This window comes from Crinia signifera, chromosome 1 (genome assembly GCF_055691185.1).
Source record: "Crinia signifera chromosome 1, ASM5569118v1, whole genome shotgun sequence".
Taxonomy (NCBI): Eukaryota; Metazoa; Chordata; class Amphibia; order Anura; family Myobatrachidae; genus Crinia; species Crinia signifera.
The window spans coordinates 105,663,781-105,690,559 of NC_139217.1; the positions used below are offsets into that span (position 1 = coordinate 105,663,781).

Here is a 26,779-nt window from a genome sequence, read left to right on the forward strand (position 1 = left end):
AACTTTAATAACATGAGAATGTTAAACTGATTTAGATTTCATTTGCAGGTGAAACCTCTGGGGTGCGGCCTCATTGGTGTTCCCACCGACCAGCACGGTATTATCCCACAGGCTCTTAGAGAGGTTCTTTCTGGATGGCAGCCAGAGAATACAAAGAGACCTGAAAAGAACTCCCCAAAAATCCTTTACACCGTTCCTAATGGTTGCAATCCCACTGGAGCCTCACTTACCACTGATCGTAAAAGGGAAATCTACCAGGTACAGTGCGATGGAGAGGACACAAACACTACCGATGGGTTAATGAGAAGCACCGGACAGCAGTAGAATATGTTCCGTTACTGAGAGCCCATTCTGTAGGGGGAAGACTCTTGTCATTTCTGTATTCTTGATTACAATTAAGTGAAGTGTGATGGAAAAGGGATGAATCAGTCCTACGCTGGATACACAGATAAGCGTCTGATTTAATATAGAATTTTTTTTTTTTAAATAATATCTAGTTTATATATAATTTTGTGAATCTCCATAGAGAGCTTGTCGTTGCCCTTTTTGTTAGAACTTACTGTCCAGTGAACCATTTCATCATTGATATTCACGTGCACATTTACAGACCATCACAGGGATTAGTTGATGATCCCACTGATCTGCAGCAGGCCAGCTTAAGCTGATCTGGATAGAAATAGCCGTCATGTAAGAGTTTCCTTAGATTGTCTGTCTCCTGCGCTTCTAAGTATTCGTCATAGAGTTCAAGGTATTAGAAAAAAATGGTTAGAAGCAAAAATAGATGACATTTTCTTGAGAGGTAGCAGGCTAGGCATATACTGCAAAGTGTTTATCAGACCTGCATTATCTCTCTTTACAGCTCGCACAAGAATACGATTTAATTATTGTGGAGGATGACCCCTATTACTTTCTTCAGTTCAATAAGGTAGACCTATATATAATACAGTTATGCTACTACCGATACAACACTTCTGTCAAATGGTTATTCTAATATTATAAAGTTATTTATATAATGCCTATACAGCTCTGTACAGAGAATCATCCTTAGTCCCTGCCCTTATATTCCTGATCACATGGACACACACACTGGGTTTATTTCACCAGAAACAATATAAACCTAATGATTTGTCTTTTGAGCATGGGAGGAAAGCCAAACCCCCAAAGTGCATTTCGCTGCTAAGGCAATGATGGGATCAAAGTAGTTCCCCAGTGAAGGTGGCCATGCACTGCTGCGCTGTATCGCATGCGATACAGCGCATCAGCACCCGTTTGAGCCTCCCAGAAGCTTCTTGGGCAGCAGGATTGCATGCAATATACCTCATGCAGTGTTTTCAAATGCAATGTATCGCATGTGGCCCTGTTCCCTGCCGCCAGGAGGGAGCCGAATCCGAAGATCATATGTGCAGCACACAGGGTTTATGGATCTGATCCGATGTGCACAGGGCCACACATCGGTTTGTATGTCAAAACACATCTTATTTGGCCAGTTTTCATTCGATCTGTTGGCTCACTCCGTTAGAATCGGCTGAAAACAGGCCAAATCGGACCTGTGTATGGGGCCTAGCGCACAGTGGAATATGCTTGCGTTATATAAGTAAATGTTAATAAATAAGGATGACAACATTTTTAAACTCATAACAAGTGCACCACAAGTAAGAGAAGTACTCGTCTGGATTTACTATAGGCAGATCTTTTCCTGGGACTTATGGCACATCATTTCTGAAAAGGTTCCTTGATATTAATCCCTGCGTGCATAGCCGTGCACCGTCAAAGGGGTGTGTCTAGCACCACCTATTGGGCATGTCTAACACCACCAATCAGGCGTGTCTACCATCATCTATTGGCACTCATTACAATATAAAACGTCTCTCAGCCACACCATAATCTCCTGCCTATTTCACTTTTCTGTTAATTACTCTGCGTAACAGCACATGCATGAATGACACAGGTATGTAGTGATATGACGATGGCCTATTACTATTAACAATGCAAATACACATAATTGATTGATGAGTGCTTCTTTTAATGGTCTTTGGTAAAAAGTATTGCTGGTATTGCTAGCGGCAGGGAGGTGTTCATAAGGGTGGGCACGGCATTAGGGGGTGCCTATGCACCCCTGACACTCAATGTGCACACTCCTATGCCTGTGTGATATTTTAGAGAAACCATTTACCATAAACACATTGCAGACCACCTAAAACGTATTGCCAAATGTATCGCTATACATAAAGATACATTCACAGTTATGAACATGTATTATATTTGCATAGTTAATATTTAACCCCTTCCTGACAGAGCCAGTTTTTGCGTTCCTGACAGAGCCATTTTTTTCAAATCTGACATGTTTCACTTAAGTGGGGATAACTTTTTTTTGCTTTTACTTATCCCAGTGATTTTGAGATTGTTTTCTCGTGACACATTGTACTTCAAGTTAGTGGTAAATTTGGGTCGATACAGTCTGTGTTTTTTTGTGAAAAATACCAAAATGTCGTGAAAAAATGGAAAATTTTGCAATTTGCAAAATGTCACATTTTCTGCTTGTGAGACAAATAAACATACCACTCAAAATAGTTAATAACTAACAAAGACCATATGTCTACTTTATGTTGCAATCATTATTTCAACCTCCTTTTCATTTTTTTGGACACTAGGAGGCTTCAAATATGAATAGCAAATTCTCAAATTTTCAAGAAAATTTCAAACTCTGATTTTTTTAGGGACCAGGTCAGTTATGATGTGACTTTGAGTGACTTGTATGTGAGACACCCGCATAAATGATGCCATTTCAAAAACTGCACCCCTCACAGTATTCAAAACAGCATTTTGGAAGTTTGTTAACCCTTTAGGTGTTTCACAGGAATTAAAAGAAAGTGTAGGTGAAATTTCAAAATTTCATTTTTTTTGCAGATTTGCAATTTTAATACATTTTTCTAAGGAACACAGTAGAATTTACTAGAGAAATGTGACTAAAAATTGATTCCCCCAATTCTTTGGTTTTCATAAATATCCTATATGTGGCCCTAGTGTGCACGGTGACCAAACCACAGGCTTCATAATAGAAGGAGCACCTACTTGATTTTGGAGCCTCCTTTTTATGAGATTATTTTTTAGGCACAATGTAGGTTTCTAGGCACCATAAGATGCTAAAAGTTAGGTACCCCCCCACAAGTGACCCCATTTTGCAAACTACACCCTTCAGGGAATTCATCTAGGGGTATAGTGTACATTTCAAACCCCCAGGGGTTTCACCAATTGTGGTACAACTGGGCAGTGAAAATGAAAAAAATTAATTTTTCATTTTCACAGCTCAGTTGTATCAAAATTGGTGAAACCCCGGGGGGTTTGAAATGTACACTATACCCCTTGATGAATTCCCTGAAGGGTGTAGTTTGCAAAATGGGGTCACTTGTGGGGGGGTTCCACTGTATGGGTGTTTCGGGGGTCATTCAACCAGAATCTGTGCTGCAAAATCCAAAAATCACTCCTTCCCTTCTGAGTCCTGCCATGCACCCAACTGGTATTTTTTGGTCACACATGAGGCATTGCCGTACTCGGGAGAAATTGGGGCACAGATTTTGGGGTGCTTTGTCTCCTTCATTCCTTGTGAAAATAAAAAATTTTGAGCCAGAACTGCATTTTTCTGTAAAAAAATTACATTGCCTCACGTGTGACCAAAAAATACCAGTTGGGTGCATGGCAGGACTCAGAAGGGAAGGAGTGATTTTTGGTGGTGGAATGAATGGTGGGTGCTATGTCGCATTAGCAAGACCCCCGAAGCACCAATACAGTGGAACCCCCCCACAAGTGACCCCATTTTAGTCACCAGCTTTGGGAGGGGGGCTGGCGCTGCGGCTGGCGGGGGGGTGGGAGGGGTGCTGGCGCTGCGGCAGCCGGGTGGGTGGGAGGGAGGGGGGCTGCCGGGTGGGAGGGGGGGGGGGCTGGCGATCGGTGGTAATCGGTGCGGTATATACACACACACACACACACATATATATATATATGTGTGTATATATATATATATATATATATATATATATACACACACATATATATATATATATATATATGTGTGTGTATATATATATATATATATATATATATATATATATATATAAATATATTTTTTCAGTGCATATATTTCATTTTTAACTTTTTCTGCAGCTTGATGCTGCTGCTGCTGCGGGGGGGAGGGGGGAGGAGGGCAGCGCTGCGTGCGCTCCAGACGCTCCGGGGGAGCCGGGGGAGCTGCTGCTGCTGCCGGGTGAGTGCCCGGCGGGTTCGAGGGGGGGCTGCACATCGGTGGTGATCGGTGCTGTACTTGACAGCACCGATCACCACCGATCCCTGTGTTACCGAGCGGCTTAGCCGCCGGTAACACAGGAAACGCTGTGAATGGCTGTTCAGATTTGAACAGCCAATCACAGCGATCGCCGACCGGGGGGGGCACCACTGCCCCCCCTGGGCGGCGAGGGGGGATGTCTGCTTTCAGGGACAGCAGACATCACCTAACTGTCACTGCGTCTCTAGACGCAGTGACAGTTAGAAGTCATGACGTACATGTACGTCAAATGTCGGGAAGTACTTCCCGACCATGACGTACATGTACGTCAAATGTCGGGAAGGGGTTAATAATGTAATAATTATGATTTGCTCATAATACTGATAATACATGAATGTTCCAAGTGATTTAATTCAAAGGTATGGGGCGAGATGTAGTAATCCTTGAAAAGTGATATAATGGAGAGTGATAAACCACCAACCAATCAGCTACTACCTGTCATTTTTCAAATGCAGCCTGTGACATGACAGGTAGGAGCTGATTGGCTGGTGGTTTATCACTCTCCATGTTATCACTTTTCAAGCTTAGTACATCTGGCCCTTAATCTATATATATAATAAAACTAAGGGTTGTGTCTGTACATAAACATTTTCTTTGTCTTTCTATTCGTTCTGATATCATGGAAAAATTACTGGATAAAATTAGATTAGGTTTTCACTATTGTATAGTTTAGTGACCTACTGTAGAAAGAAACTAAGATGCAGTATGTATTATTTCAATGGGACATCAGGGAGAGGAGAAATAAAGGAAACACCAGACACTTGACACTCGGAGTGTGCAGTATGCAGGCTCAACTAGTCCAAACTAATTTGGGGGGTATTCAATGTGTGCTGATATTTCCGACAGTGTGTGCTAAGCAATAACAGACATTCATGCAAGTTTTACTAAACCAATAACACATTGTCTAAAAAAAATAGTGTCACTGTAATATAGCACATTTCCAGCTATTGACATTTACTTATATAGCAATAGCATATGTATTAGTAGAATGAAGTAGTAATAATAATAATAATGTTATTTATATAGCACTTTTCTCCTAATAGGACTCAAAGTGCTGGCATTAGCCTTTTACAGCACAAAATACAAAACAAACTTAACAAGGGACATTAGTTAAATGCTTGGGTGAACAGGAAAGTCTTGAGTCTATTTTTTAATGTTTACAAAGTGGAAGCTTTTCTAACTGTGCGGGGAAGTGAGTTCCACTGAAAGCTCCACCTCCAGATGAATTCAGGGAAATTTTGGGTAATGTTAGTAGTCCTTCATCAACTGATCGCAGTAATGCTCAGTGACATAGCCTACAGGTGCCTGAGTTACTGGCACGTATAAGATTCTCATAGATCGTAAAAACTTTTTTGTTTTCATTTTTCTCTTTTTATTTTAAACAGTTTTCCCTTTTTCCACTTTCGTAGCCTCTGGCTCCTTCTTTTCTATCAATGGATGTTGATGGCCGGGTTATTAGAGCTGACTCCATGTCAAAGATTCTCTCTTCAGGGTAAGTTGAATTTTAAATTTTTGGGGCTTTGTGGTATTTTCTAACGTATGAGATATTCTGATGCTATTTTGAACGGTTGATGTGTGATTTTTTTATTTATTTTTTAATATAGAGATGTGTCCTCATACACCTAGCCTCAGTACGCCATGCAGCAGGTGGTGTCTGGTACGACTGAGCTGAGATGAGTGGTGTAGTATCTTTTTCACATCCCTTTCGCCTGAATGTGGGTCTTAATCGTGATGCACAGAACTGCATCACGAGACTGCACTGAAAAATGTCCCATGTGTGACTCTGTATATGAAACACAATATACTTGGCCAGGAAAAAAGCCACGGCTGCTGTATTAGAGCATTTTCTATAAAGCTACAGTCTCTGTCAAACACCTGATAAATAAGTATCGCACATCAAATTAATTAGTGCAGTCCTAGTATTTTTTTTTCATATCAGTTTGCATTTAAGCTGCTTATTCTGGCAAAACATACGGTGTGAACAAAGTTGCACTAGACATGTCTTACTAAGAAGAGATGTTTGGCATGACTGCAGCTATTGTGTTTGAGGACACATCTGTGCATGGAGTTTAGGATGTCAGTCATTATGGAGGTAATCCAATGAGCTATATGGTTCTCCATGCAGGGAAAACTATGTGGTAACAGGGGGGGGGGGGGGGCTATTGAATTAAATAGCTTTTTCCCATTCAGTAACCCTGGGTTAATGTGCTAGCTCATCAGTTCCACACTAAAAGTGGAATTAATTGGGTCCCTGGAAGGTGCCTTTTATCATGGACCATTCAATTTAGTTAATCTATGCAGCTAACTGTATTCATCTATCTATCCTTTTGGGCACACTTTTTTTAACCAGTTTTTAGGATGCTCACTTGTACTGGATATCTAATTATTCTCATAGGTTTGTTATATTTTTTTTGTTTGCAGTTTACCTCTTCTGTGTATAATGTCAGATCTAGAAAATTTATTTCTTTTTTGCTGATTTTATAGTTTAACCGGATGTCTCAATCATTGTTATTTAGTGCATTGCAGAAAACATCAAACTCCTCCTTGGTGCCCTTCCAGATGAATAGTGTATCCTCTACCTCTTCCCACTGGGCAATACATAGGTTTACTTAGCTTGGGGTGAATTTAGAGCCCATTGCAGTGCCGATCAATTGATTGTAGTTGTGGCCATCGAAGAAAAAATAATTATGATATTTTTGGGGTTTTCTGTACCTTGTAAAATGAACTCCTTGTCTTCTGTGTAGTCAATTTCTAAAAAAAATATCTTGACTGCTCTTAGATCTTTGTCATAAGGGATATTCGAGACCTGACACGTCAGCCCACCATAAAGTGCACCCGATGTCGTGATGATTCGCACTAGCAAATCATCTGCACGGAATAGGATCAACCCGTATGTTCTTGATCTTTTTCAATGTGTCTGTGGTATCTTTCTGGTGTGATCTAGTCTTCACAACTAGTGGTTATAGTTGTAAGTCAATATATGTAGACATGTTTGCCATTAAGCTCCCTACAACCGATGCTAAAGGTCTATCCAGCTGTATTTTTTTTATTATTTTTTGCATCTTTTGGGAGTGTGTAAATAGTTGGTATCACCGGATTTGTCATATTTAGAAAGTCAAATTCCTGTTGTGTACTTTGTTCCTTTCTCTATGAAATGTTGTAACAATTTATTCATATTAATCTTAATTTTAGTTGTGGGGTCTGATTTTAACTTCATATATATTTGTCCATCTTTTATCTGATATATTTTTTCATATTTTTATTATTCTGTTTTCCTTCTAGTTCTTTTAACACATCCTGTTCTTTTCTCATTAAATTGTGCTTGTTGGGTTTGTTTTTTCCCAACTTCTCCATTTCTTCCTGAACAGAGCTCTAGAAGCTATCTACCAGACTTTCTATTAGATGTTTCAGAGGTTTTTTTGTTTTTTTATCAATACATTGCAATTTGGGAATCTTTGTACACAAAAAAATACATTTAACTGTCCATTTTCTTATGAATTTCTCCAGACCAATGAATGTTTGGTGTCAAATTCTGAGGAATGGATAGATTTGAAGAGGACTTGGAGACCACCACGGACTCGAAGAACTTCTGATTTCATCCAATCAAGCAGGTTTAATGAAATTTCTTTACATAAAACAAACAGGAAATATATGAGTATGGAAAATATAAGGGTTAAGAAGAAATGTAAATAAATGCTGCTTATCCAAATGGGCGTCTTTGGATCCAATAAAAGAGAGAAATAAACTGAGGAAGACTTTGGGAAACTTTGACAGATTTAACTGAGGAATTCATGGAAGATGGCGGGGAGATCTTTAAATGAAGACTCATAACTGAGATATTCGAACTCCAACTTAGTTTGCGCACACAGGACAAATAACACCAGTGTGTGCTGCCTGGCAGAAGGAATGAGGTAGGAGATGGATCAGGGAAAATCTGGAGCACTTGGACCAAGAATGAGCATATTTGGAGCAGGAGCTGAGGTGCTGGCAGAAGCCATAGAAAAATATTCAGGAAGCACTGAATACAGAAAGTGTGCTGGTTGTGAAACACATTGCTCTGACAGCCCTGTCACAGAAGTTATCACTCTTATAGTAGGAACCTTGTTAATCTTACTTTTTTTAATCCTTTCATTCTATAAACCCCTTCTTTTTCCATTCTTAAGTACCTTTGTCCATGTTCATTTGACTTTCTCCATAAAAAAAAAGGTAAATATCCTTCTTCTCTTCTTCCAATCAATGGTGATATTGTTCTCAGAGGCGTAAGTCTAGGAGGCAATGGAGTCATGTGCCGCCATGCTCCTGCTCCCAAGGGGGCACCTCTCCTCCCCTGCCAGTTTGAATCAGTTAATTGAAAGCAGTCGATATCACTTCTGTGGCTGACTCCCTCTCCTAACCTCATATTTGTAAATATCACACCCAGTAGTAGAACCCAGGACCTGTCTTACTGGAGACAGACTCTTTACTGATTGAGCTATTTGGGGGGCACCAATATTTTTCTTGCCTCCGGGCAACTGGAACGAACTTACGCCACTGAATGTTCTTCTCCTTTTTCCCTTTCTGTGTAGTCCCTTTTGTGGAGATCTCTGATGCCTCTAGTCACTTTCAAATTCACTTAAATTCTGCAAGTCCTCTTTGCTCGCATAATGCTTCTCTGCGGTCTACAATACATGTTCTCATACCTATATCTTCTGTTATGATGTCGTTGGTTTCTTCTTTTAGGATATATCTGTCGCTGATATATTTAGGGAGATTTATGCTCTATGGGGTTTGGCTTCTTTTGCTTATCGCCCCTTGAGGTTTCATTTTTACTTGATGGCAAACATTCGTGGGTGTTTTCTTCCCTTTCAAATGTTTCCATTCCTTTTTCATATTCTACAATATCTAACTCCATAATGTCCTTATCACTAGATGTTTATGAAGATGTAGATGCATTGTTTGGTTTGTAGCTAGGCAACAGCTGTGGAACTACATATCCTATCATGCCCTTACAAAGTTTTGTTGTCCGGACCTACTAAAACTCATTTAGGGCATGCTGACATTTTCAAAGCCACTGGAGTGCTGAAGGATGCCTACCTCTGGAGTAACGATTGGTAAATAACTGATACATGAGACACTTGCAAAAAAAATGTGGTGCTGTGACTGTTAAATTAAAGAATATGGACTAGATTGAGTAGAAATCTGATACACTCTTTCCACTTAAATCCAGAGTCTGAACTGGGATTTGGAACACCATTCCAAACCGGGTCAGACCCTGGACAGATTTCTTTCTGTCAAAGCGCTGCTCAGGGTTATGCCCAGACCAGCAACGTTTACACTGCACATGTGGGTAACTTTATTCCCTTGCTCTGAGAAAGCAGCTCTCCACATGGTGTCAACTGTGTCGGCTCAGATGATCTTTGTTTCTCCACTAAGTCCATGCCCGGTTAAATGGCACTAGCTAAAAGCGTTAGATACCCATCTCACTGGACCCAGGTGGACCTTCTTCCTATGAGCAAAATCCTGGTTTGATGCATGTTCATGTGCAATACCTTGGGATTTAGATGTCCGTGGAAAAGGTGTATTACTAGCAATACTAAAGTCTCAGAAAGGATAAGCTTTTGTTTCAATTATTTTGGTTAAGTGGTAAGTGATTAAAGCTGGGCAAACACTACTGTGCTTTCTCGCAGCAGCATATACCCAGCCGATCACCTGCGAGCCGTCCGGAAACCTTTCTGGGCAGCAGGGTCAAATTTGATCCATCACAACCGGTCCTTTATACTTGTGATGGATCGCATGCGACACCTGTTCCCCGCCCGGCCCTCCGCCGGAAGGGATGTCCAATGCGCAAAGAACCACGCATTGGACCTGAGGGGACATCATACTGACCTGATTTGGGTTGATTTTTCAGCCTGTTCTGTCGGGAATAGGTGAAATCGTTCCAAATCGAGTTAATGTATTGGGCCTTTAGTTCAGAGTGCCCCCTAGGCATAACAGTTTACTAGTGACCAATTGTAGATGCAGGCTATGCAGAGTTGTTCCTAAGTATGGAATTCTCTTTTGCACCAAAGATGGTCTGGTGCGAATGTGTACAGATGAGTGGTAAAGCCAGAGTACAGATGGAGATAGGCGCAGCACAAGATGCACACAACAAACAGGAAAAGGCATTACATTTATTGGAGAGATAAGAAGAGCTGGGTGATCCAGTTCATGATCAGTTAGATGGTGGCTGAAACATGTATGAACTAAATTAAGCATGAATGGAAGACAAGGGGTGAACTCAAATAATGATTTACAAATGAATTGATTAGGGGGCTCTGGAACGCAGTACTGTGGTACAGTAAAGGGGGATTCGATTAGAGAACTCTAACTTAGAACAATATCTGTGAAAGTGATGTGCGTATAAATTTAAGAGCTAATTTGCTTTCAGTGTGAGAGGGGATATTTCATTTAAATATATGAATGACTATGAAGCGATGTGATAGATCAAAGGGACCATAGAAACTCATGTAAGGAGTAAAATGCTGTAAGAACGATAAATCAGGCTGCTGGTTTAATGAGGTGCTTGGACCAAATGAAGGATGGATCAATAAGGGACTAAAACCAAGTTTATGGTTAAGCAGTGTAATAGCAATGTAAATTTAAACAAAAGAAAGATATTTGGGTTCAAGTATAGTCACATGCATGAGTTTGTAACTTCACATGGCTTTGAATAAAGAGTTCTAGAATGTTCTACAGAAAGATAATGCAGATAAAGTAATGTAATGACAAAATGGTGCAGTAATGTGTGCTTTATATCGGCCCCCCATATCGGCAGCAGCAGGGACAGCATCGGTAATTGCATACACACTTGCCGATGTGGAGGGTGCAACGAATGACTGTGGGGGGAGGGGGAGGAGCAGGGGCCTGGCCGAATGGGAGGGGGTCATTAGCAATAACAATACAATGAACAATATCCCTCAGAAGGGCTAAAATCAGCAGTATCACAGGTGTGTGTACAGGACTTTACAACCGTGGGTTGTCAGTGGTCATACAATACTATGGAAAGCTAAGCATTGGTATAATATGGCAAGCCAGGGACGGCTAACAGATTTGTGTAAGAGATATGCGAATACTTTATGCTGACAGGTCACCGCTACTTAGAAAGGGGCCAATTCTGACTTTTATGCTCATGAAAAGTAGCAGCACTTCAATTTGGAATTGTGAAACGCGTTTACCATGTCTACTTGTCTGCTCCCACCTTATGTCCCTGTGCAGCCATATATAATGTATTCTAAAAGTTCTCTACAATCATTTTTTTTCTGTATATACCTTATTTATTACATCTTATGCTTTATTTTATACAACACTTGGATTTGTTTCTTGAATGTCATGCATCTTTACTTGTTTTGTACCTTTCCTGTTGGGCCTTTATATATTTGAACTCCTGCATGGCACTTTGTAAGTTAACACCATATATAATAAAAGGCTAACTCAGCTCCTCACCTCTATGGGGCAAATTCAAGTGTTGTACACACTGGCGACCACTGGATGGTGGGAGCAGGTCAAGTGTTGCCCCATTCAGGTATTTCCAGTCACCGGCAATGACATTACTGATATGTTGTTCTGTCATTTTGGCATTCTGATAACCAGTTAGTAATAGGACACCTCAGTAAAGCTGATGCTGCTGTTGCTGGCTGGCACTGCTGTGTGACAGGCAGCAGCGCCGGCAGCATGAACTGTTCACACACAGATGATGACAACTCCTCATATCGTGACTCGTGTGTGAGCACAAGTGGGGGAAGGTGCAAGCCAAAGTGAGGACAGAGTGCTCATCAGCAGATGGCTCCAGAGTTACTGCTGACTGCAGTACTCCCAGGAGCCACTAGCTGCCCCCATCAGAACCCACTCTTATGCACTGCACTAATCTCTGGAGGATCAGAGAGAGAGGCAGCCCTCAAACTAGTACTGACTGAGGGGCAGATTTATTAAGCTCGGTGAAGTGATAAAGTGTCTGGTTTTTATCACCAGCCAATCAGCTCCTAACTGTGAAGTTACAGGCTTGGTTTGAAAAATGTCAGGTAGAAGCTGATTGGCCGGTGATAAAAACCAGACACTTTATCACTTCACCGAGCTTAATAAATCTCAGTGAGTAATTTGTCTATCTATCCATCCATCCATCCACTATTTATCTTCCCACTATTTATTTATCTACCTATCTATCTATCTATCTATCTAAATGTGGGGGTGGATTTAAATGATGTGTGTGTATACTAATGCTGGCCACACATCAGACCAACTTTCCTCCAACCATCCAAATAGTTGCTTGGCTGGAATAAAAATGTGGTACTGGATGGGAACAAAGGACAATCAGAAATGTGCTCACAAACCCAGTAAAATGGACAAAAACATTCAGTCAAATTGGTTAAAATCAAACATGTTCAACTGCAGTACCGAGCGACCGTTTTTTTCCTTTTCCAGATTTTGGGAGCAAATTTCTGAAGTAAATATTACATTTCCTCCCATCAAGTACCATATTTTTATTCCATCCAAGCAACTAGTTGAATGATTGGGGAAAAGATGGTCTGATGTGTGGCCAGAATAAGAAAACCAGCACAGGCCAGTTAAAACAGCTGCTAGGGGACTGCTGTCTGTCGTCTCTATGGAGATGTTATTTTGATGACGATTTTGGATATGCTCTATTGGTGTGAATAAAACAACACTTGGTACTTGTTTCCTAGCATGGCCACAACGATCTTAATCGCGGTCATCGGGGGTAAAATTGGGGCCATCGCGGGCATCGCGGCCGCTAAAAAATCGGGTGCGATGGGCCAGACGCGATGCCCGCGATTTTCCCATAGAGAACAATGTTAAATGGCTCAATTTACCCGCGATGACCACGATTTACCATAGGAAACAATGTTAAATGGATCAATTTCCCCAAATTATCATAGGGAACAATAGGAAATGGGGCAAAAACACCCCTGAACATAAAAATGTCCCCCCAAAAGTAGTTGACGCCACCCCGCCATCAACGTGAACCCGAAGCGTGGCGAGCGCAGCGAGCCCGCGAGGGGCGTCGGTACGCGTCCTCCGACCTTTTCATGCCCTACTATCCACTAGGGCGTGGAGTGAGAATAGAATAGTGTGGCGAGCGCAGCGAGCCACCGCGGACGCGGATACCTTCACAGTTATACGCGTCCCCTCGCGGGCTTCCCAGGTGTCCATGGCGACGCGGACACCTGGGAAGCCCGCGAAGGGACGCGTTTACCTGTGAAGGTATCCGCTTCCCCTCGCGGGGAACGCTGCGCTCGCCACGCTTCGGGCACGGTGGCTCGCTGTGCTCGCCACACTATTCTATTCTCACTCCACGCCCTAGTGGATAGTAGGGCATGAAAAGGTCGGAGGACGCGTACCGCCGCCCCTCGCGGCCTCGCTGTGCTCGCCACGCTTCGGGTTCACGTTGATCGCGGGGTGGCGTCAACTACTTTTGGGGGGACATTCCACTGCTGTGTGGGTTTTTTGGGGGTTTCTGGCCCATTTACCATTGTTCCCTATGCTGATTTGGGTAAATTGATCTATTTAACATTGTTTCCTATGGGAAATCGTGGTCATCGCGGGTAAATTGAGGCATTTAACATTGTTCCCTATGGGGAAATCGCGGGTGGACCATTTAAGCATTTTTAGGTGCACACGACGCGACCGACCCGATTTTTCACTGTTTTCAATGCATTTCAATGGAAAAATCGGGGGCATCGCGTCGGTCGCGTCGCAGGCCACTAAAATTTACCCCCGATGGCCGCGATTGTGGCCGTGCTAGGAAACAAGTACCCAACACTTCACTTCAACTATGAGTGTGGGCCCTTAGGCTTTCTCCTCCACATGCTAATATATATATATATATATATATATATATATATATAAAAAATAGGAAGCCAGCACATCCATGGAAAATATAACAAAATATTTAATAAGTTCAATATAGAAAAAAGTCCAAAGGAGGGACACACCAGGCATGATGCGAATACAGCATATCTTTCAAGTGATACATATTACCAAAAATGGTGGCAGAATATCAGCATGGTGGTCCAACCAGAGAGTCACTGATGCCCGACGGCCGTTTCGGTGCTTTCTCACCGTCCTCAGGAGCATAAGTGACCTCTGGCAAAGACCGGGCATATATAGCAAACATAATCATAGATTATCCACAACACCTGCTAGCCTGTACATTCTCTTACCCCATAGCCGCAAGCCACGCTCACACCAACACGCTGAATACAGCGTGTCAAATCAGCTGTGTTACCCTGCGTCATGAGCCGGATGTGTCATGACGTAGGATCCGGCAGAAGCCGGCCACTACGTCAGTCACCACGGCAACGCTTAGACGCTTGTTCTGAACATGGGCGGCTCTGTACGCGGCGGAGACCCCGTCACAGAGTCCGTTCCCATGGAAACGGGGAAACAATATGGCGCTAACATCACCTTGAACACCGGTGATCCCAGCAATCTGCCAGGGCACACCAGGGTCAGGGGAAAAGCGCTGTTAACTGAAAAGGCATGTAAAAATATAAAGAAGGGGAGCATCTTAGCGGAATACTGGGGATCAGAGAACAGGCCAGCTTAGTGTCGATGTGCATTAATGCACCGATCAAAGAAATATACTTTAGAAATATATAGCATGATAATACTCTCAAAGATAAAGACAATATAAGAAGAAAAAACAAAAGCATATATCAGGCAAAAATAACAAGAGACATAATTAAATGAAGCAGTGCAATGACTGCTCCTCATTCAGTCCATTAGGGGAAATACAGTTCAATTGATTAATCCATTGACACTCCTTGCGGAGTAGAAGATTGCCACGATCGCCCCCTCTTCTCAATGGGGGGACGTGGTCAATGGGCAAAAACCGGAAGTCCTTCATAGTGTGTTTAAGTAGATTGAAGTGTTTAGCAACCGGAGGAGTGGTGGCATCGATGGATACAAAAGCTTTTTTCAGTGAGGTTCGATGCATTGCAATTCTTTCTTTTAGAGTCCTAATGGTTTTTCCAATATAAATGAGCTTGCAAGTGCATACAATGGCATACACCACATATCGGCTATCACATGTCAAATGATGTCGTATAGGGTAGGCAATAGAGGTTCTAGGATCAATGAAAACAGAGGTAGTTAACAAGAATTGACAATTCACGCATTTTGAACATTTAAAACTTCCATTTTTGGGTGTAAGCCATTTGGAAGTTTTAACTGGAATTAGATCAGACTTAGCTATGACATCTCTAGTGTTACTGCTTTTCTTATAACAAAACATCGGACTTTCAGTACAGAATTGACCCATAATTTCATCAGCCTGCAAGATATGCCAATGGCGCAATATTACATTTTTGATTTTACTTGAAGCTATAGAGTATGTGCTAATAAAGGTCATTCTATTGGCTCGAGTGTTCCTGTTTTTAGATATCAATGCTTCATCCTGTGTCATTTCAGTACAGTGTGTAATGGCTTTATTGATTTCATCAACAGGATATCCTCTATTTAAGAACCTACTACCCATTTCAGACAAGGCCGTAGAAATTTCACTCTCAACTGAAGTAATTCGTCTTACCCTTAAAAGTTGTGATAAAGGCAAACCACGTTTAAGTGGCATAGGATGAAAACTATCAGCCTCAAGTAATGTATTTTTATCGGTGGGCTTTCTATAAATGCGAGTAGAAATCAAACCCTCACTGATAGTAACACCCACATCCAAAAAATTGATGCAACTCTCACTAAAAGCTAACGTAAATTTAATGGAAGTTTCCAAACCATTCAAAAAGTCAACAAAGTCAGTGAGGAGTTTGGATCCACCAGTCCACACCATGAAGAGATCATCAATATAACGAACGTAAAAAAACACAAATGAAGAAAAACGACTATTAGACATAATGTGTTGATTTTCAAACATATGCATAAAGAGATTGGCATACGCCGGGGCCATGTTTGACCCCATGGCGGTACCCTGTAACTGTAAATAAAAAAAATTTTCAAACAGAAAATAATTTTTGGTCAACACAATCTCCATCAACAAAAGCAAAAAATTAACGTTCGGTCCTTCATAGTGTGGGCTGGCGGAAACCAAACTCCTCACCGCATCCAGTCCCTCCCTATGCAAGATATTAGTGTAGAGACTGGACACGTCTAAAGTCACTAATAAAGAATCTACCGGTAATCTGTCCAAATTTTTGAGTTTTAGAATAAAGTCGGTGGTGTCTCGCAAATAATAAGTGGTATGCTGTACTACGGGCTGTAACCAAAAGTCGATATACTGGGATATCGGCTGACAGATAGAGCCACAGGAAGAAACAATTGGCCGGCCCGGAGGATTGACCAAGGTCTTGTGGACCTTTGGCAATATATACAGGATAGGTATACGAGGATGGGTTTGTGTTAAGAAGAAAGCAGTAGGTTCATCCAGCCAGTCATTTGACAGACCAAGGAGGATGACAGCATCAATCTCCTTTTTATAGGAGTATGTAGGGTCATAAGTAAGTTTTTTGTAACAGACAGGGTCTTGTAATTGTCGAAATACCTCAGAGACATAATCAGCTCTGTTTAATATCACCACTCCGCCCCCTTTATCAGCAGGGCGGATGGTGATATCAGTATTAGAGCCTAAGCTCTTAAGGGCGGCATTTTGTTCCCTACTGAGATTACAGTAGGAAATTTTTTGATTGCCAATGGAATCCAAAGTGTCCCTTTTGACAAGTTTAATGAAGGTGTCTATAGAGCGATTGGCACATGGGGGGTCAAAAGTACTTCTAGTTCTAAAGGGGCTGGGTTGTTTGATAGGTTGGGGATTTTTTGCAAAATAATCTTTTAATTTTAAAGTCCGATAAAATCGGTACAATTCGACTTCAAAATCAAATGGGCGCTGTTTAAAGGTTTTAACAAAACTTAGGCCCTTGGCCAACACTTCCAACTCATAAGTATTGGGTACATAATTAGAAAGATTAAATATTACGGTTTCCCCTTGTTCTTCCGTCCCTGCTGTTTTTTTCCGTCCCCTCCTGACCCCAGCCCTTCTAGTAGGTCTCCTGTATTTTGGGTTTTGTGTTTGGAGCGTGTAACGCTGCCCTTGGGAAAAACCCGTTTGAAGGACTGGTCTGAATCGCTAGCAGATGTATGTGTCTCAATGTCAGAGAACCCTCTGTCTGTTCTACCTGACCGTCTCCTACGTCCCCTAAAGTTGTCTCTCCAATTAGTTTTGGGCTCATTGCCCTGTACCCAACCATACACACGTAATTCTTTGTAGTCCTCTTTAACTACTTTGTATTTGCTTTTTTTAAAAATCAGTAATTCCGCACGGAATGTATCAATGGCATCCTGCAATTTTACTGTCAAGTCACCTGCTGGATCATTTTTTAGAGAATCAATACCCAGATTTTCACATGCATCAATCTCTTGTTCTACCAATTTCAAATCACAATTCACTTGCTCTATAACTAATAATATCAGCTGAAAGGAACAGTCATTAAGAATTTGGCACCATTGTTTGCAAAAATTTAAATTAGATCTCCCCACAGTAGGCTGGTTACGGATGCGGAATCCACGTGGTATCATTTTGTCTTTGTAATATTGCGATAGAGTCAAACCATGAAGCGTCAATTCAACATGTCTCCTCTTAAGTTTCAATAAATCGGAATAAACTTCAAATGGAGTGTCCACATCAAATGCTAGGGAGTCAGTGTTGGCAAACAAAATGCGGGCTTCATCTTTACTGTCAAACCTTTTAGTCCCAGTTAGAGCATCAGCAATTGCATTTGTATTATCCATGATAGAGGTATTCAGAAGTATAAATGCAACCAAAAAAAAGGAAAAAATAATAAAAAAAAGTGAAAAAGGAAAAACGTGAAAAATAATGAAAAAAGTCCTGTAACTTTAAATCGAGGTGCAATGTTTGCATAAAAATGTTGCAATAGAGAAAAACCAAACTGCACACTTAAATGGCAACTTGTGGGTGCCTAGGCCACTTAGGGATTCATGGTATAAAAAATAGGAAGCCAGCACATCCATGGAAAATATAACAAAATATTTAATAAGTTCAATATAGAAAAAAGTCCAAAGGAGGGACACACCAGGCATGATGCGAATACAGCATATCTTTCAAGTGATACATATTACCAAAAATGGTGGCAGAATATCAGCATGGTGGTCCAACCAGAGAGTCACTGATGCCCGACGGCCGTTTCGGTGCTTTCTCACCGTCCTCAGGAGCATAAGTGACCTCTGGCAAAGACCGGGCATATATAGCAAACATAATCATAGATTATCCACAACACCTGCTAGCCTGTACATTCTCTTACCCCATAGCCGCAAGCCACGCTCACACCAACACGCTGAATACAGCGTGTCAAATCAGCTGTGTTACCCTGCGTCATGAGCCGGATGTGTCATGACGTAGGATCCGGCAGAAGCCGGCCACTACGTCAGTCACCACGGCAACGCTTAGACGCTTGTTCTGAACATGGGCGGCTCTGTACGCGGCGGAGACCCCGTCACAGAGTCCGTTCCCATGGAAACGGGGAAACAATATGGCGCTAACATCACCTTGAACACCGGTGATCCCAGCAATCTGCCAGGGCACACCAGGGTCAGGGGAAAAGCGCTGTTAACTGAAAAGGCATGTAAAAATATAAAGAAGGGGAGCATCTTAGCGGAATACTGGGGATCAGAGAACAGGCCAGCTTAGTGTCGATGTGCATTAATGCACCGATCAAAGAAATATACTTTAGAAATATATAGCATGATAATACTCTCAAAGATAAAGACAATATAAGAAGAAAAAACAAAAGCATATATCAGGCAAAAATAACAAGAGACATAATTAAATGAAGCAGTGCAATGACTGCTCCTCATTCAGTCCATTAGGGGAAATACAGTTCAATTGATTAATCCATTGACACTCCTTGCGGAGTAGAAGATTGCCACGATCGCCCCCTCTTCTCAATGGGGGGACGTGGTCAATGGGCAAAAACCGGAAGTCCTTCATAGTGTGTTTAAGTAGATTGAAGTGTTTAGCAACCGGAGGAGTGGTGGCATCGATGGATACAAAAGCTTTTTTCAGTGAGGTTCGATGCATTGCAATTCTTTCTTTTAGAGTCCTAATGGTTTTTCCAATATGAATGAGCTTGCAAGTGCATACAATGGCATACACCACATATCGGCTATCACATGTCAAATGATGTCGTATAGGGTAGGCAATAGAGGTTCTAGGATCAATGAAAACAGAGGTAGTTAACAAGAATTGACAATTCACGCATTTTGAACATTTAAAACTTCCATTTTTGGGTGTAAGCCACTTAAACGTGGTTTGCCTTTATCACAACTTTTAAGGGTAAGACGAATTACTTCAGTTGAGAGTGAAATTTCTACGGCCTTGTCTGAAATGGGTAGTAGGTTCTTAAATAGAGGATATCCTGTTGATGAAATCAATAAAGCCATTACACACTGTACTGAAATGACACAGGATGAAGCATTGATATCTAAAAACAGGAACACTCGAGCCAATAGAATGACCTTTATTAGCACATACTCTATAGCTTCAAGTAAAATCAAAAATGTAATATTGCGCCATTGGCATATCTTGCAGGCTGATGAAATTATGGGTCAATTCTGTACTGAAAGTCCGATGTTTTGTTATAAGAAAAGCAGTAACACTAGAGATGTCATAGCTAAGTCTGATCTAATTCCAGTTAAAACTTCCAAATGGCTTACACCCAAAAATGGAAGTTTTAAATGTTCAAAATGCGTGAATTGTCAATTCTTGTTAACTACCTCTGTTTTCATTGATCCTAGAACCTCTATTGCCTACCCTATACGACATCATTTGACATGTGATAGCCGATATGTGGTGTATGCCATTGTATGCACTTGCAAGCTCATTCATATTGGAAAAACCATTAGGACTCTAAAAGAAAGAATTGCAATGCATCGAACCTCACTGAAAAAAGCTTTTGTATCCATCGATGCCACCACTCCTCCGGTTGCTAAACACTTCAATCTACTTAAACACACTATGAAGGACTTCCGGTTTTTGCCCATTGACCACGTCCCCCCATTGAGAAGAGGGGGCGATCGTGGCAATCTTCTACTCCGCAAGGAGTGTCAATGGATTAATCAATTGAACTGTATTTCCCCTAATGGACTGAATGAGGAGCAGTCATTGCACTGCTTCATTTAATTATGTCTCTTGTTATTTTTGCCTGATATATGCTTTTGTTTTTTCTTCTTATATTGTCTTTATCTTTGAGAGTATTATCATGCTATATATTTCTAAAGTATATTTCTTTGATCGGTGCATTAATGCACATCGACACTAAGCTGGCCTGTTCTCTGATCCCCAGTATTCCGCTAAGATGCTCCCCTTCTTTATATTTTTACATGCCTTTTCAGTTAACAGCGCTTTTCCCCTGACCCTGGTGTGCCCTGGCAGATTGCTGGGATCACCGGTGTTCAAGGTGATGTTAGCGCCATATTGTTTCCCCGTTTCCATGGGAACGGACTCTGTGACGGGGTCTCCGCCGCGTACAGAGCCGCCCATGTTCAGAACAAGCGTCTAAGCGTTGCCGTGGTGACTGACGTAGTGGCCGGCTTCTGCCGGATCCTACGTCATGACACATCCGGCTCATGACGCAGGGTAACACAGCTGATTTGACACGCTGTATTCAGCGTGTTGGTGTGAGCGTGGCTTGCGGCTATGGGGTAAGAGAATGTACAGGCTAGCAGGTGTTGTGGATAATCTATGATTATGTTTGCTATATATGCCCGGTCTTTGCCAGAGGTCACTTATGCTCCTGAGGACGGTGAGAAAGCACCGAAACGGCCGTCGGGCATCAGTGACTCTCTGGTTGGACCACCATGCTGATATTCTGCCACCATTTTTGGTAATATGTATCACTTGAAAGATATGCTGTATTCGCATCATGCCTGGTGTGTCCCTCCTTTGGACTTTTTTCTATATTGAACTTATTAAATATTTTGTTATATTTTCCATGGATGTGCTGGCTTCCTATTTTTTATACCATGAATCCCTAAGTGGCCTAGGCACCCACAAGTTGCCATTTAAGTGTGCAGTTTGGTTTTTCTCTATATATATATATATATATATATATATATATATATATATATATGTACACACATATTCTTGTGAGTTATGTATGTATATATGTATATGTTTAATTACATATAGCCTGCAGGCACCCTCCATAAGTTTCATGCCAGGGTGCACATGCATGTATAGGAGGTAGGGCGCAAATCTGTACTTTGCAGGGAGACGCCGAACACCCTTGCATCGGCCCTGCCCATGTCGACCTATTTCAGGTGTTGACCTAGGCCCTCTTGACCTTCAGTGGTCGACCCAATGCATGTCAACCTAAATAGGGTTGACCCCTACCCATATAATGGTGCAGTAGTTGAATAAAAGTCAATATGGTCACTTTGCATTAATGATTTTGTTATGGTTTAGCTGCTGGGATATAGCAGGCAGTATTTTAGGGTAATGCTAAGTTTAAGGGAGTTTAAACATCTCTTCGCAAGCAGAATGGGGCGGACTACCAGACAAATGCCAATTAAGCAGTGAGGGATGTTCTGAAATCTTCGTACTACTACATAGGTCAGTACTACGCCAAGGTTTCTAATCACTAGAACAAAATCGGGGCACCAAACAACAATGCCATTTAGGAGGCGCTGAGAATGAAGTACTAGTCTTACCTAAGCTCCAAGTCTATTGCTTTAGTATACAATTTAAACCTTTGCTATGTGTGTGGTCTAAGTACTAATATATTGCAATGATCACATGCATGATTTTATTGTTCATTTAAAATTCTTATGTTTTTTTCCCAGATTAAGGATTGGCTTTTTAACAGGCCCTAAACCACTTATAGACAGAGTAATACTACACATGCAGTCGTCAACACTACATACAAGTGCCTTTTCTCAGGTAACTGTATGACTATGAAGAAAAATACTATTACACACATTGAGACAAACCGGATTATAAGAAGCCCCAAATATACCTGCAATGAATTTACTTTAGTTTAGCAGTGTGGTTTAGGAAACATATCCCTTTATATGTCTTTATATAATGCATGCCTCCCCACTGTCCCGATTTCCGCAGGACATTTTTGGTGATTGGCCCGCATCCCACCCACTGCCGGCAGTGTCCCGCTGTGGTCGGGCAGTTAGGAGTTCACCTGACACACGCTGCTTTGCTTAGCAGAGCAATAGTGAATAGATGCTGAGTATCTATTCAGTGATACAAGGGCTGGCCATGCCCCCACAGTGGGGAAACATGGCTGTGGCCTTTCAATCTTGGACATTCCCGCAAAGCTCCAGACTCCACACCCCCTTTCCAGGAGCGTGTGGCCCCACCATAAGAAAGTGAGACGGTATGTGTAATGTAAAGATGTGTACTCATGCGTCATTGCTGCAGTTGTGCCAAACAGCCCCTTTTGAATCGTCAGGTCCCTTGAGAATTTTCTAGCATCTTTTTTGCATTTTTTTTTCCAAATATGCATCTTACACTAGTTGGAATGAGATGCAACTAGGACGCAATGTAGCAGCTGCAGCTGTTTTCCAATACAAGTTCTGTTCTGCTTCGTATTCAGACTGAGGGGTAGATGTATAAAGCAGTGATAAGGGAGGAAAAGTGATACATGTCTGGTACTTTATCACCCTTCAATCAGCTACTAACTGTCCCTTTTTAAACCCAGCCTCAGTGCATACACACTGAGCAGCTTTCTCACCCTGCCCGGCGCCGATGAAGGGGGAAGGACAGCATTGCATAGCGCAGAGCTATGCAAAGCCGTCTTGAAAGCCGCTCATCCGCTGGTATTACCAGCAGATGAGCGGCTTTCCCAGCAATGTTGCGGGAGCGTGCAGCAAACAGGCTGTTTTGAGCGGCTTTCAGCTCAAAGTCGCCCAGTGTGTATGGGCCTATAGTCATATCATGGTGCATTCTGCAGCATGTCCCTCTTTAACTATGTCCTCCATCTTCTGTACATGCAAGACAACAAGGGAGGACATCAATAACGACCCGTTGAAACTCGTATCATTAAAGATATAGTGATTATATCGTTATTGTTAAGGATTATCATCTAGTGTGCACCTTGAATTGCAGATTCCATTGCAGGTCTAGTCTGACCATATGTCTTAAATGGGGAAAAGTGTATGTGAACACATCTGTAGGAAAGAACGGCAGGTGCTCTAAAACATCTATTGTCCAGTATTCTGCTTCGAACTATGGGGTTTATTCTGGTTCACTCGCAAAGGCAAATACCTTTTCAAATGAACAAAACCATGTGCACTGCAGGGTGGGCAGATGTAACATGTGCAGAGAGATTTAGATTTGGGTGATGTATTTTTTTGGTACTTGTGTAGTTTCACGGCGGCAGGCTATGCTACATTTTCAGCGTAGGCTAAGCTAAGTGTCAGCGTAGTGACTCCGCGGCAACCCTGTGTAGTCAGCGTAGTGTCCCTGTCAGGCAGCTAGTCACCATAATGTCCCGGGAGCCCGAAACGTAGCGAGCCCCGCGAGGGGACGCGGTACGCGTCCTCCTGACTTGTTCATACCCCCACTATCCACGTCAGCATGGAGTTGATTTTATAAAGTGTGGCGAGAGCAGCTCGCCACCAAGCCCGAAGCGTGGCGAGCACAGCGAGGTATTCTGCATCTGCTCACCACGCTTCGGGGCTCGGCGGCTCGCTGCGCTCGCCACACTTTATAAAATCAACTCTATGCCGACGTGGATAGTGGGGGTATGAACAAGTCGGGAGGACGCGTACCGCGGGGCTCACTACGCTTCGGCTGGTGTGGATAGTGGGGGTGTTTCAGGAACACATTCATGCCTGTCATGTCAGGCAAGTTAAAATGGTCAATGGTTCCCACACAATGTAATAAGCGCTGACTGACTACACTAACTGCCTAACGCTGACTGACTACGCTAACTACGTAAGCTCGGACTAGCCGCGAACGGGCACGAACACGACACTGATACTGACAAGGACACCTGACTAACTACGCTAACTACTTAAGCGGCCACAGGAACACTACGCTGATTCTGACAGGGACGCTACGCTAACTACGTAACTGCCGCCGTGAAACTACACAAGTACCATTTTTATTTTTTTGTGCAGGGAAAATAATGACTGCTTTATTTTTCCCCTGCAATATAGATCTCACTTTGAAGTAAAACCCCACCCAAATCTAATTACATCTGCCCCACCTGCAGTGCACATGTTTTTGTCCATTTGAGAAGGAATTTCGGTACTTGTGGAGTATCACGGCTCCCACGACCTGCATCGTATGCAGATCGTATGCTAAAAATCGCATCGCATGCGATCAAATCGCATGCGATGCGATGCGATCGCACCCGATTTTGCACTAAAATGCATCAAAATGCATTGAAATGTGTATTAAACTAGTGAAATGCCCCCAAATGCCATTTTTCATAGTGCACCACCCCCACTATCAACGTCAACCCGAAGCGTGGCGAGCGCAGCGAGCCCGCGCGGGGCCGCGGTACGCGTCCTACGACCTTTTCATACCCCCACTATCCACGTCGGCGTGGAGTTGAGAATAGAATAGTGTGGCGAGCGCAGCGAGCCACCGAGCCCGAAGCGTGGCGAGCGGACGCGGATACCTGTGAAGCCCGCGAGGGGACGCGTATAGCTGTGAAGGTATCCGCGTCCTCTCGCGGGGCTCGCTGCGCTCGCCACGCTGCGCTCGCCACACTATTCTATTCTCAACTCCACGCCGACGTGGATAGTGGGGGTATGAAAAGGTCATAGGACGCGTACCGCCGCCCCTCGCGGGCTCGCTGCGCTCGCCACGCTTCGGGTTGACGTTGATAGTGGGGGTGGTGCACTATGAAAAATGGCATTTGGGGGCATTTCACTAGTTTAATACACATTTCAATGCATTTTGATGCATTTCAGTGCAAAATCGGGTGCCATCGCATCGTATGCCATCGTATGGCATCCGATGCAATCGCATACGATTTTTGAGCATAAATGCTCAAAAATCAGTAAAAATCGTAATCGGGTGCCATCGCATCGCATGCCATCGTATGGCATCCGATGCGATCGCATACGATTTTTGAGCAAAAATGCTCAAAAATCGGTAAAAAATCGGAATCGCATCGTATGCCACTACATATGGCATACGATGCCATACGATGGAAGCCGTGATACTCCACAAGAACCGGAATTTCCCTTTATGAGTGAACCAGAATAAGGGCCTATATGTGTGCCATTTTCCTCCAATTGCTAGGAATTTTTGATCAATTAATAATTACATAGAGTGATCGGGATGGAGAAATACAGAAAGGATGAGGCTATATATAGCATATGTCATTTTAATCAAAATGTGATGTATTTATGTTCATTGAAATTTGTTTCATAAAAGTATGAGTCTATTTATAATATTTAACTGTGTTACGCCTATTAAGCATGATTTTTTTATATAACAGTTCAGTACATTCTTTTAGCCTACAGATGTCACTGATGCAATTGTTGTCTCTAATAAGCTTTGTAGCAAATTTGAGAGTTCTCCATAAAATGCAATAGAAATAGAAACACTGCGGGGTATAAAATGAAGTTTTACAAAAATAGTGTATGTTCTAATGGCTGAATGATGCCTCACATAGTAATTCTCTCGTTTTACAGATTATAACATTACAGCTTCTTCAAAAGTGGGGTTTAGAAGGCTTCCTGGAGCACACCGATAGGTATGGCAATGATGTACAGTACTTTATTTACATCTTGTGGTGTATGAACTGTTCAAATCTCTTTATATTGCATCAGTTACTACATGAGATATCACTTTGTACTTTAATAATGTACTATGTAAGTCAATAGGTCAACCTCAAAAGGTGGACAGGGTAAAGGTCGACAGAGTCAAAATGTCAACATGAAAAAAGGTAGACACATGAAAAGGTGGACATGAGTTTCTAAAACATTTTGGTGTCAATGTCGACAACCGTCCCCCAATTAGTGTAGCGAGTACTCTGACATGCCTCGCTATGCTCGCCATGTTTCGCACTCGGGCTGATGTTTTCTGCTGCCTTTGTAAATAGAAGTCAGTGGAAACTGACCTTTATTTGTGTGCTGTGGGCGATCAGCCGCCCATCCCCGGCAGGCTTTGCACTGCTCACGTAGCCATGGGAATGCCCAGCGTTTTCATGGGGACGCCCATAAAACAATGGGTGTTCCCATGGGCTACGCCTGTATCCGCCGCCGCCGTCTGCTCCCGGCCCATCCCGATGTATGCGAATGGCTCTGCAAGTGGCCGAAGCCATTCACCACTGCACATGCGCAGAGCCTCAAACATCTGTTCGGGGCCTCATTGCCTTGCAATGCTCGGATAATATTATATTCTCCCTTTGTGCTGACATGGATAGTGAAGTAAGAACAAGCTATTTATTTTATTTTTTTAATCGTGAAAAAATC

The 26,779-nt window shown here is 42.4% G+C and overlaps 1 protein-coding gene across 2 annotated transcripts in view; it reads left to right on the forward strand.

Moving 5' to 3' along the window:
* AADAT (aminoadipate aminotransferase) overlaps positions 1 to 26,779 on the forward strand; it is a 100,404-nt gene that overhangs the window by 62,505 nt on the left and 11,120 nt on the right. For both annotated transcript variants that reach the window (XM_083170939.1, XM_083170943.1), the window contains exons 6-10: positions 49 to 258; positions 860 to 925; positions 5,749 to 5,831; positions 22,175 to 22,271; positions 25,997 to 26,058. In XM_083170939.1, the coding sequence (XP_083027065.1) occupies positions 49 to 258; positions 860 to 925; positions 5,749 to 5,831; positions 22,175 to 22,271; positions 25,997 to 26,058 (518 nt within the window). The remainder of the gene's footprint in view (positions 1 to 48; positions 259 to 859; positions 926 to 5,748; positions 5,832 to 22,174; positions 22,272 to 25,996; positions 26,059 to 26,779) is intronic.